This window comes from Carcharodon carcharias, chromosome 36 (assembly GCF_017639515.1).
Source record: "Carcharodon carcharias isolate sCarCar2 chromosome 36, sCarCar2.pri, whole genome shotgun sequence".
NCBI classification, from domain to species: Eukaryota; Metazoa; Chordata; class Chondrichthyes; order Lamniformes; family Lamnidae; genus Carcharodon; species Carcharodon carcharias.
Genome location: NC_054502.1, coordinates 2,233,548 through 2,246,173, shown reverse-complemented (window position 1 = coordinate 2,246,173; position 12,626 = coordinate 2,233,548). Strand labels below are relative to the sequence as shown.

At 42.3% G+C, this 12,626-nt stretch overlaps 1 protein-coding gene across 2 annotated transcripts in view; it reads right to left on the bottom strand.

Annotated features, from left to right (window-relative positions):
- The window catches only part of smad10a (SMAD family member 10a), a 114,888-nt gene that overhangs the window by 9,102 nt on the left and 93,160 nt on the right, over positions 1-12,626 (bottom strand). For both annotated transcript variants that reach the window (XM_041179689.1, XM_041179690.1), the window contains one exon: positions 5,749-5,887. In XM_041179689.1, coding sequence (XP_041035623.1) covers positions 5,749-5,887 — 139 coding nt within the window. The remainder of the gene's footprint in view (positions 1-5,748; positions 5,888-12,626) is intronic.

The following is a 12,626-nucleotide window of genomic DNA, read 5'->3' as shown; positions in this document are numbered from 1 at the left end:
CAAGATTGTTTAGGTTAATTCAGATCCATGGCAATTTTCTTGAAGGACACAAAGTAAGTCTATTCTGTCCTCATTAAATTTAAGTATTGGGCAAATATTTCTTGCCAAATTAAAAGTACAAGAAATTCGCTGTTGGGCAACCCTCATCTTTCCTCCAATGCACGTACTTTTTCTCTTTCCAATTCTAATTTCTCCCTTTTTAATCTTACACTTCTGAATTCAATTTTTTTTCCATTTCTCTCGAATTCTAACTTTCCTTTTCCTAATTGCAGGCTGGTTAATCCCACTTGAATCCCAGGAGAAACCTCCTTTTCTTCCAAGTTTCAAGTGATAAGTCAATTTATTCATAAATCTCTGCCTTCTTAACACTTGATTTTAAGATGACCCCCAATTTCTCTGATCCAGCATTCAAATTAACTTTTCCAAGACACTAAGAGACAAATTCTCTCTCCCCATAAAGGCCTGAGCATCAAAACTACTCATTCCTCAGTGAACAGGGCAAAAGAATATGTGAAATCTTGTTTGCTTAAATTCTCAAAAGTTCCAGTGATCCTGATTCACTGCCAAAATCGGGTCATTCCTGGATGAGACTCCAATTTTGTTATGATCCCTGTGGAGACCAACAAAAGACAAAATTTACTGAAGAATGGGCGGAATCATCCCAGGTTTGCACCACATTTGCGCTAACAGATGTTTCACCCACCAGCCACAATGACGGGTTTTTGTGCTGTATCGTCCTCATTAACTATGCAGCCACAGGAGAAACACTGTCTCGCTGGCGGGGAGGTCTCCGATTTGACTGCCATGATGTTACCTCGCTGCTTCCTCTGCAGCCTCTTCCCTTGCCTGAGGCTGCTTATCCCTCTTCCCCAAGCAAGCCCTAGCCCTGCAGCCATTGAAAAGCCACTCCTGCATTATGGCTGGTCTGGTAGGCAGAGACCTGCCCGTGAGCCCCCCTAAAGGTGATGTGGTGCTGCCTGTGGAGCCTGGTGCTGATAACTATGAAGGCCGCCTGACGCAAGGTGGGCAAACAAACCTTGAAGTCTTGAGTGAAGTGCAGCTCGCCAGGCGCACGTCACTTTTGTACAGTTGTGAAACAGGTCAGCATGGGCCTGGATGATCCAGCATTGGGGGGAAGATTCCAGCCAGCAGGGCTCATAATGAGGTGCTTAAAGTATTGGAATTAGGTTTCCGATATGCAGCAACAGGGACCCCGGCCCGCCAGTGGAGCGGACAATTGCAACTGGTTTTACAATGGCGCCTTTCCGGTTTTTGACCTTCTCACCAAATTGTCTGCTCACGCCCACCATGACACCTGTCGCCAATAGGACCAGACAATTCCACCCAATGAGAAAGCCAATTGGCAAGGTTATACTTCTGATAACTTTTACTTAATCAAACCAAAATCAACATGAATTAACAGGTAAACCGTGGTGAGTATAAACTATACACATTAAATAGCAGATACAAAGCCATATCTGATGGATTTACTGCACAGTCCACTTAGCATATATGGCACGAATTTCAGCCACAAAGTCTTTTAGAGCTCTGAGTTTTCTCCAGTTGAATTCAAGCTCCTTTCCTTAGCCTCTGGCCCTCAGCCAAGATCAGTACTCAGCCAGAGTCGTCACCAAAATAGCACACAGCCTCAGAACCGCCTCAGCTCTGTTCAGCACAGTTTTGATGGCGTGGATTCCCCAGCATTGCTGTTATTGGAACCCTCAGTAACAAACCTGTGCACTTATGACCAATGTTTGTCAGTCAGTTCCTTTAGAATAACTGAAGCAGCAGCAATAAATTTATTTTATTTTATCTCCACTCTCAAATCCAGGCTTCCTGTTCACCTTTTCTCAACTGCACCACTGGATGATCTGAGCTCAAATGCGTCTGTGCCTTTTATCTGGTCTCAACCAGCTTCAGTTTCCCCAAAAATCTGAAGGTTCAGTTTCTCTTTTAGTTACGTAGGACCTAGGTGCAGGAGTAGGCCATTCAGCCATTTGAGCCTGCTCCGCCACTCTATAAGATCACGGCTAATCTGGTTGTGGTCTGAACTCCACTTTGCCATCTGGCCCATAATCCTCGACTCCATCTATCAAAAATCTGTCCAGCTCTGCCTTGAATAAATTCAATGGCCCAGCCTTCAATCCATTCTGGGGAAGAGAATTCCAAATACTAACGACTCAGAAAAATAAAATTCTCATCTCCATCTTCAACAGCAGACCTCTTATTCCTAAACTGTGTCCCCTGGTTCTAATCTCTCCCAAAGTGAAAACATCCTCCTGGTATCTACCCTCTCAAAGACCCTCAGGGTCTTATGTGTTTCAATAAGATCACCTCTCACTCTTCTTACTTTCCTGCCTATCTTGGTGTCACTGGCAAATTTAGCTACCATACATTAGATTCCTTCACCCAAATCATTGATGTAGATTGTAAATAGTGAAGGCTCAGTACTGATCCCTGTGGCATTCCACTAGTTAAAGCTTGCCAACCTGAAAATTACCCATTTCTGCCTACTCTCTGATTCCAGTTAGCTAACCAATCATTTATCCATACTAAAATGTTACCCCCTACACGATGTAATCTTATCTTGTGTAATAAACCTTGATTTGGTATCTTTGCAGCCATTTTTTCTAGGAGCCTAGGATGCAGGTCATCTGGTCCCAGGGACTTGTCAGCCTTTAGGTACAATAGTTTTCCCAGCAACTTTTCCCTAGTGATGGTGATTATTTAAGTTCCTCCATCCCATTCATCTCCTGGTTTTCAAGTATCTTTGGGAAGTTTTCTAAATCTTCTACAGTGAAGACAGACAAAATACCTGTTCAACTCTGCCATTTCCTTGTTTTCCATCATCAATTCCCATCAATTCTCTTTTCATTATACTTTGCTGGTTTTAAAAATTTGACCAATATTCTGACCTACCACCAATCTGTGCAGATGTGTACAGTGTTCCTTTCAATTTGACTATCCTTAACTTCCTTATTCAGCCATGAATGATGCATCCTTCTCAAAGAGTCTTTCTTTCTCACTGAGATTAAGCTTTGCTGAGATGTATTAATTATCTCCTTAAAAGTTTGCCACTGCATCTCTACTGCCCCACCTTTAACCCAATTTCCTTCTTTCATACCCTCATAATTCCCTTTATTCAGGTTTAAAACACAAGTCTTAGGTCCACACTTCTCCCCTTCAAACTGAACATGACGTTCTATCATGTTATGCTCACTGTTGCCTGGAGGCTCTGAGGTACTACTATAAGGTTATTGATTAATCCTCTCTGATTTCTCATTATCAAGTCCAGAATATTGTGCTCCCTGGTTGTCTCTAGAACATACTGCTCTAAGAAATTGGCTTGAATACACACTATAAACTCATGTTCCAGGCTACCTTTGTCAATCTGATTTGCCCAATCTACATGTAGCTTAAAGTCACCCATGATTATTGCGATGCCTTTCTTACATGCACCATTTATTTCTTCTTATATACCTTGTCCTATTGTGTAACTACTGTTATGGGGCCAAGAAACTACTCCCACAAGGGATCTTTTACCTTTACTATTTCTTTTCACGACCCAGACTGATTCTACATTTTGGTCTTTCAAGCCAAGGCCATTTCTCACTAATGTATGAATAACATCCTTAATTAACAGAGCTACCCTACTGCGTTTTCCTAGCTTATCAATTCAAAATGTTAAATACCTTTCAATATTCAGATCCCAGCCTTGGTCACCCTGCAACCATGCCTCTCTAATGCCAATCAGGTCATACATATTTATTTCGATCTGGGCTAACAATTCATCCATTTAGTTATGAATGCTGCAGACATTCAGATATAGAGCCTTTAACTCTCTTTTTACCACTTTTGCAATCTCTGGCTTCATCTGCTGGTGCACTCTTAAGTTTGTACTCTGCAACAGGGCTAAGACTTCACACTCTATTTCTTTTAAGTATATATGTATATAATCATGGTTAATTTCTCTAATTTTAACACTGGACAATGACCTGTTAAAATGTCTGAGGCTATGTCTGGCTGTGACCTTCGAACAATAGGGCCTAATCTGGCAGTATTGAAGAAATGTGTGCCTCGTTACCGCTAAAGAGACATTAACAACCTCTGTGGGCTGCAAAGGGAGCTATACCAAGGCCATCTGCATTCCAGAACCCAAGCTGGCCAACCGGAGTCTATGAATCTGCTAGGGTAAAGAGCCCTGCAGTCTTCCTTTCAAATTTTTAATGTTTGGAACATTAACAATCTCAGGAACTCAAACAAAGGGATATACTCCCTTGGTCAAAGCTAAGTGGAGAAGTGGGATTCATGTGACATCCCCCCACCCCTCCCCCAGCTGGTAGAACCTGTAATATTGCCTTGTGAAGCTGAAGTGCTCAGTCTGCTATTCTTCCATCTACCATGCAGCGGCATAGAAAAGGGGCTCTTTCCAGGTTTGAATGCCTGGCCCCATCCACATCGTTTCTACAAGAACTGTTGTACCATCGTCTACAAGATCGGCTCGCAGAGATCAATCATTGTGGAAGTCAGCTCTACTGGAAAAGTGGGAGGAAGGGTAGCATCTTGCCTCCTTTTCACTCATACAATAAAAACGGGGGATAGAGAAAGAAAAGTTTACAGGGCAAAGACCACAGAGTAAAGAATTATTGCTTCACATGTCCAGAGTCCTGAATCAAAGTCCAACGGCGTATTCCTTCACAGGACTCTGGACACGTGAAGCAATAATTCTTTACTCTGTGGTCTTTGCCCTGTAAACTTTTCTTTCTCTATCCCCCTTTTCTTTATTGTATGAGTGAAAAGGAGGCAACATTGCTACCCTCCTCCCACGTTTGAGTGTGCGCAAATAAACTAACCCTATGAGTTTACCCTATCTCGAGTTTGTGGTGGGGTCATTAACAGAAATTGGATCACACCAAAACTGAGAGGATGGGAAATACGCCATTGCAGTTGCCCCGAATTCTGGCACCAGGCTGCAGAGAACTGTGTCAATCTCCCCAACTATACTGTCCCCTACTACCTCTACATTCCTATGAACTCTCCCTGTTTGAATGGCTTTCTGTACCACAGTCCCATGAGCAGCTTGATCATCCACCTTGCAGCTTTCGCCTTCATCCACAGAGGCTGCAAGAACCTCGAACCTGCTGACAATAGCAAGGACCGAGACTCCTCCACTTCTACCTTCTAGGTCTCCATACCTGCCTCACTCACAGTCACACCTTCTCGTCCCTGACCACTGATCAAATCAGAAGGCCCTATTCTAAGGAGGGGAATGAAGTGTCCAGATTACTTTCACCTTCTCTGATGCATCACAATGTCTTCAGCTCAGCTTCCTGCTTAATCGCTCTGAGGCGAAGTTCCTCAAGCCGTAGACACTTACTAGAGACATGTTTCTCTGGATCATATCAGCGTCCAGAAGCTCCCACATTCTGCAACTGTTAGAATCTGACTCCATGAATTCTATCACAACATTGATGCAAAGGATAGACAAACCTGCATTAATATAGAACCCCTCACATCCTGGGTTGCCCCAAAGCATTTCACAACTAGTTAAGTTTTTTTGTAACACTGGTTCAAGGATAAATATAGGCCAGGATACTGAGAGACTGCTCCTGTTTCTCTATGAAAATTGCCATGGGATCCTTTACATCTGGCAGAGAGGACAAACGGCGTCTTGGCTTAAATTCTCAGGTGAAGGATGCAGATCTTGGGAATAACTTTGATAGGAACAGAGAATATACTTGTACTTACTAACAGCAGGTGCAATGCCTCCCACAGAGCCAGGGCCTGGAATGTTCCCTGCCACAGCTGCAGCCTGTGCTGCTGCTGCTGCTTGTGCTGTGGCCGCCTGTTGCTGCATCTGTCGGTGACACTGACGCAAATCAAACACCTGCATAGAAACAAGGTCAATGAAAAGTAACAAACCATTTCAAACCACAAATATACTGCTCTTTATCTTGAAATGAAAAAAACTTTCATCGATATGGTGCCTTTCATAATCCCAGGATGCTCCAAGGCACTTTACAGCCAACAAAGTGCTTTTGAAGTGGTGTCAGTGCTGAAACGTAGGAAACACAGCAGCCAGTTGGCACCACCAAACTAACACAAACAGCAATGTGATAATGTCCAGATAATCTGCTTTAGTAATTGAGGGATAAATATTGGCCAGGATAGCTTACTTGTTCTTTGTAGTAATGGAATGGGAACTTTTATGTCCACTTTAAAGAACAAGCGGGGCCTCACTTTAAGGACTCATCCCAAAAGATGGCATGTCTGATAGTGCAGCATTCCCTCAGTGCTGCACTTGAATGTCATCCTACATTTTAAAAAATTCTCTCATGGGATCAGCACATCGCTGGCATTTGTTTCCCATCCCTAAATGACCCCCGAGAAGGTGGCGATGAGCCGTCTCCTTGGACCGCTGTAGTCCATTTAGTCTAGGTACACCCATAGTGAAGGGAGTTCTAGGATTTTGACCCAGCAACAGTGAAGGAATGACGATTTAGTTCCAAGTCAGGATGGTGTGTGGCTTGGAGGGGGACTTGCAGGTGGTGGTCTTACCATGCATCTGCTGCCCTTGACCTAATGGATGGCAGAGGTCACAGGTTTGGAAGGTGCTGTCAGAGGAGGCTTGGCAAGTTGCTGCAGTGCAGTGTATATGGTTACAGCGCATAATGAGGCCATTCGGACTGTCATGTCTGTGCCAGCTCTCTGAAAGAGCAAATCATCTGGTTCCACGCCCCCATCTTTTCCCACAGCCCTGCAAATTTTTCCTCTTCAGATGATGATCCAATTTTCTTTTGAAACCCAAGTTTGAATCTGCCTCCACCACATTCTCAGGCATTGCAATCCAGATCCTATTCAGTCACTGCATAAAAAAGCTTTCTCCTCGTATCATCTTTGGTTCTTTTGCCAGTCACTTTAAATCGGTGTCCTCTGGTTTGCGATTCTTCCATCAATGGGAACAGTTCCTCTCTACCTACTCTGTCCAGGCCCCTCATGGTTTTCAATACCTCTATCAAATCTGCTCTCAACTTTCTCTTCTCCAAAGGGAACAGAATCACAAAATTGTTATGACACTCAAGGCCATTCAAACCATCATGTCTGTGCTAGCTCTTCAAAGGAATAATTTACTTAGTGCCACACCCCCATCTTCTTCTGGTAGTCCTGTTCATTCTTCCTTTTCAGATAACAATTCAATTCCCTCTTGAATGCCTTGCTTGAACCTGCCTCCACTCTCAGGCTGTGCCTTCCAGATCTAGATTCTCACTGTGTGGAAGTTTTTTTTCTCATATCGCCATTAACACACAATTAACGCTGTTCTCTGCAACAAATCATAGGCAATTAGAGATGGGCAATAAATGTTGGTCTAGCCAGCGACACCCACATCCCATGAATGAATAAAAAAAGAGTGAAATTCCAGAGGGCTGTGTTACCTGCCCCAGTGCAAGGTTCCATTAGATTGGAAAATAATGAATGTAACTCCTTTATTCAAAAAGGGAGGGAGACAGAAAACAGGAAACTACAGCCCAGTTAGCTTAACATCTGTATTGGGAAAATGTTAGAAGTTAATAGTAAAGATGTTATAGCAGGGTGCTGAGATATATTAATGGCAATCAAGCAGAGTGAACATGGTTTTGTGGGAGGAAAATCTTCATATTTAACCCAGTTATTGGTGTTCTTTGAAGAAGCAACATGTGCTGTGAATAAAGGGGAACCGGTGGATGTGCTGTACTTAAGATTTCAAGAAGGTATTTAATAAGTGCCACATCAAAGGTTATTGTGGAAAATAAAAGCTCATGGTGTAGGGGTAACCTGCAATCATGGACAGAAGGTTTACTAGTGAACAAGAATCAAAGAGTAAGCATAAATGGGTGTTTTTCTGGTTGACAGGATGTAAGGAATGATGTGCCACAGGGATCAGTGGTGGGGCCTCAACTTTTTACAATTTATATAAATGACTTGGATGAAGGGACTGAAGTTATGGTTGCTAAATTTGCTGATGACACAAAGATAGGTAGGAAAGTAAGTTGTGAAGAGGACATAAAGAGGCTACAAAGTGATGTAGATAGGTGAAGTGAGTGGGCAAAAATCTGGCAAATGGAGTATAATGTGGGAAAATGTGAAATTGTCCATTTTGGCAGGAAAAATAAAATAAAGCATATTATCTAAACGATGAGAGATTGCAGAGCTTTAAGATGCAGAGGGATCTGGGTGCCCTAGTGCATGAATCACAAAAGGTTAGTTTGCACATAAAGCAAGTAATTAGGAAAGCTAAGAGAATGTTATTGTTTATTGCAAGGGGAACTGAATACAAAAGAGGGGTTATGCTTCAGTTATACAGGGCGCTAGTGAGACCACATCTGCAGCACTGTGTACAGGTTTGATCTCTTTATTTAAGGAAGGATGTGAATGCATTGGAGGCAGTTCAGAGATGGTTTACTAGGCTAATAACTGGAATGGGCGGGCTGTCTTATGAGGAAAGGTTGGACAGGGTAAGTTTGTATCCACTGGAACATAGAAGATGAGGCCACTTGACTGAAATGTATAAGATCTTCAGAGGCCTTGACAGGGTGGATTTGGAAAAAATGGTTCCTCTTGTGGGGGAGTTTAGAACCTAGGGATTACTATTGAAAAATAAGGGGTGGTCCATTTAGGACAGAGGAGAAACTTCTTCTCTCAGAGGGTGGTGAATCTTTGAACTCTCTTTCTCAAAAGACAGTGGAAGCAGAGTTTTTGAATTTTTTAAGGCAGATCTAGATAGATTCTTGATAAGAAAGGAGGTGAAAGACTGTCAGGCTAGATGGGCATGTGGAGTTAAGATTTCAATAAGATCAGCCATGACCTTATTGTGGTAGAGCAGGCTCGAACGGCCTAGTCCTGCTCCTAATTTGTATGTATTTACCTTAAATCTGTGCCCTCCTATTCTCAATCCTTACACCAATGGGGACGTTTTTCCCTATCTACTCTGTCCAGACACCTCATGATTTTCAATACCTCTATCGAATCTCCTCTCAATCTTCTCTTCTCAAAGGAAAACAGTCCGAACTTCTCCAATCTATCTACTTAACTGAGGTTCCTCATCACTGGGGCCATTTTCATGAGTCGTTTCTGCATTTTCTCTGATGCCTTCGCATCTTTCCTAAAGTGTGGCACCAAAACTGAACGCAATACTCCAGTTGAGACCGATTCAGTGTTCTATACAAGTTTAACATAACCTCTTGCTCCTGTACTCTATGTCCCTATTAATGAAGCCTAGGATGCTGTATGCTTTATTAACTGCTCGGTCAACTTGTCCTGCCACCTTCAATGAATTATGCACATGTACACTCAGGTCCCTCTGCCCCTGAACCACCTTTAGAATTATTTTATTTTGTTTCTCCATGTTCTTCCTACAAAAATGAATCACTTCACACTTCACTGCATTAACTTTTGTCTCCACTTGTCCACCCATTCCATCAACTTAAATATGCCCTTTTGAAGCTCTACATCATCCTCCTCACAGTTCACAATGCTTCCAAGTTTTGTGTTATCTGCAAACTTTGAAATTGTGCGCTGTACACCAAGGCCTAGGTCATTAATATACATCAGGAAGTGCAAGCGTTCCAACACCAACCACTGGGGAAATCCACTACAAACTATCCACTAGTCCAAAAAACATCCATTGACCACCATTACTCTCTATTTCCTGGCACTCAGCCAATTTCATATCCACATTGCTACTGTCCCTTTTGTTCCATGAGCCATAACCTCACCTGTAAGTCTGTTGTGCAGCATTAGCAAATACCTTCTGGAAGTCTACGTACACCACATCAGCAGTATTATCTTCACCAACCTACTCTGTTACCGGATCAAAAAAACCCTATCAAGTTAGTTAAACACAATTTTCCTTACATCCTTGCTGGCCTTCTTTAATTAGCCCGCATTTGCCCAAGTGACAATTAGTTTTGTCCCAAATTATTGTTTCTAGAAGCTTCCCCACCACCAAGGTTAAATTGACTGGCCTGAAGCTGCTGGGCTTATCTTTACACCCTTTTTGAACAAGGGTGTAATATTTGCAATTCTCCACTCCTCTGGCACCAGCTGAGTCGAAAGTAAGGTTCTTACATTTTCCCTATTACTGACGTCAAACTAACAGGTCGACAGTTCCCTGTTTTCTTTCTCCCTCACTTCTTAAATAGTGGGGTTACATTTACTACTTTCCAGTCTGCAGGGACCTTTCCAGATTCTATAGGATTTTGAAAGATAACCACCAATACATCCACTATCTCTGTAGACACCTCATTCAACACTCTAGGATATAACTCAACTGGTCCAGGGGATTTATCAACCTTCAACGCAATTAATTTTTCAAGTACTACCGCTTTATCAATAATTTCTTTCAGTTCCCCATTTTCACAAGCACCTTGGTTCTCCAGTATTCATGGGAGATTTTCTGCATCTTCCTCCACGAAGTCAGACACAAAGTAATTGTCTTGTTTCTCCCTATTCTCTGTTATAAATTCTCCTGTCATACCTGTAATGGATCCACATTTGTCCTTGCTAATCTTTTTCTTTTCACATATCTAAACAAGTTTTTATGGTCTGCCTTATTGTTTCTCACTAGCTTACATTCATATTTTCTTTTCCCTTTCTTTATCAGTTTCTTGGTCCTCCTTTGCTGAATTCTAAATTGCTCCCAATTCCCAAACTTACCATTTTTCCCAGCAACCATATAAGCCACTTCCTTTAATCTAATGCAATCTTTACCGTATTTTGTTAGCCACGGCTGATTCATCTTTCCTATATCTTAGAGGAATTTGTCGTAGGCCATGTAATATTTCTTTAAATACTAGACATTGCCTGTCTACCATCAAATTTTGAGTATAGTTCCCAATTCACCATAGCCATCTTGCCCCTCATACCTTCATAGTTTCCTTTGTTGAGGTTTAAGATTCTAGTTTCAGAATGAACTATATCACTTTCAAACTTAATGTAAAATTCTATCATATTATGGTCACTATTTCCTAAAGGCTCCTTTACAGCAAGGTTATTAATTAGGTCCTTTTCATTACATAATATTGAATCAAAAATAGCCCAATCCTTAGTAGGTTCTTCAATGTACTGCTCCAGAAACCTATCTCATTCACACTCCAGGAATTCATCCTCCACAGTATTAGTGCTAATTAGGTTTACCCAGTCTATATGTAAATCGAAGTCAACCGTCATTACTGTATTTCCCATTTTACAGGCAGCTCTAATTTCTTGATTTATAACGTCCAGACGTTACCATTATAGTTTGGTGGCCTATAAACAACTCCCACCAATGTTTGCTGCCCCGTGCTGTTTCCTAGCTGCACCCAAACTGATTCTACATCTTCATCCTTCGATCTAAGATCCTCTCTCACTATTTGTACTGCTCTTGTCCCTTATTAACAGCACAACCCCACATCTTTATCCTTTTTGCCTATTCTTCCGAAACGACGAATATCTTTGAATATTCAGACCCCAGTCTCAGTCACCCTGTAACTATGCTTCTGCAGTGGCAATTAAACCACACCCATTTACTTCTGTTTGTCTTCAAACCTTCTACATTGCTGGGAATGCTGCCTGCATTCAGATAGCGTGCTCTTAACATAGTCCTTTTAACATTGTGCCGCATTCTGATCCTATTTGATGTTTGCCTTCGCTTCATCTGCCTTCTAATTTTGCTTACTACTTTTCTACTTCCTGTTACCAGTTTTGCTTCCCTCCAATCTGAGCTCCTTCTCAGGTTCCCATCCCCTGCCAATCTAGTTTAAATCCTCCCCAACAGCACTAGCAAATCTTCCTGTGAGGATGTCTCAGTCTCAGTCCTGCTAAGGTGCAACCCGTCCATCTAGTACAAGTCCCAACTGCCCTAGAATTGGTCCCAATGGCTCAGAAATGTGATGCCCTTTCTCCTATACCAGTTCACCAGCCATGTATTCAATCGATCAATCCTCTTAGTCTTATGCTCATTCGCGTGTGGCACTGGGAGTTATCTTGTTCGTTAATGACCAGACTAAATCCATCTTTGAAGGTGGTAATGGAAACCTTTTTAGAATTGTTACAGAATGGGCTTGGCTAAAACTAACATAGAAAAGCAACTACTTAAATTTATATATCACCTATAATAGAGAAAAATGGGATCAAATCTTTTCATAGATGTAACTAACTCTGATACTTACCTTAGGTTTAAATTGAAGTCGCAGTTCAGGAACTACAGCTCCTCGACAGGTTTTGGGGCCTCTGCTCACTTGATGGCCAGGAAGTGGCCGCACAGGCACAGTTGGTGTCTTTCAGGTCTTCAGGCCATGAATCTGCCCTGCGCATGAACGCAATTTTTCTTTTACGTCATTAGACCGGGAACCGGCCCTGCGCACACGCGCAGGAGAAAAAGAAATGAAATGGCATGAAGCTGGACGTCAGGTGACCTGAACAGGAACGTCATTCGAGAGGTGTCCCAGGGAGCAGGGGACAGGGAGAAAGTCCCAAATCAAGGTGGTGGTCCCAAACCAGGGAATGGGGCAGAAAGAAGTCCCAGACAGGGATCAGAGATACATGCCATTGAGTCAGGATAAACAGCAGGAGCAGAGAAAAAAGGATCCAAGTTAAAGAAAGAGCTGCAG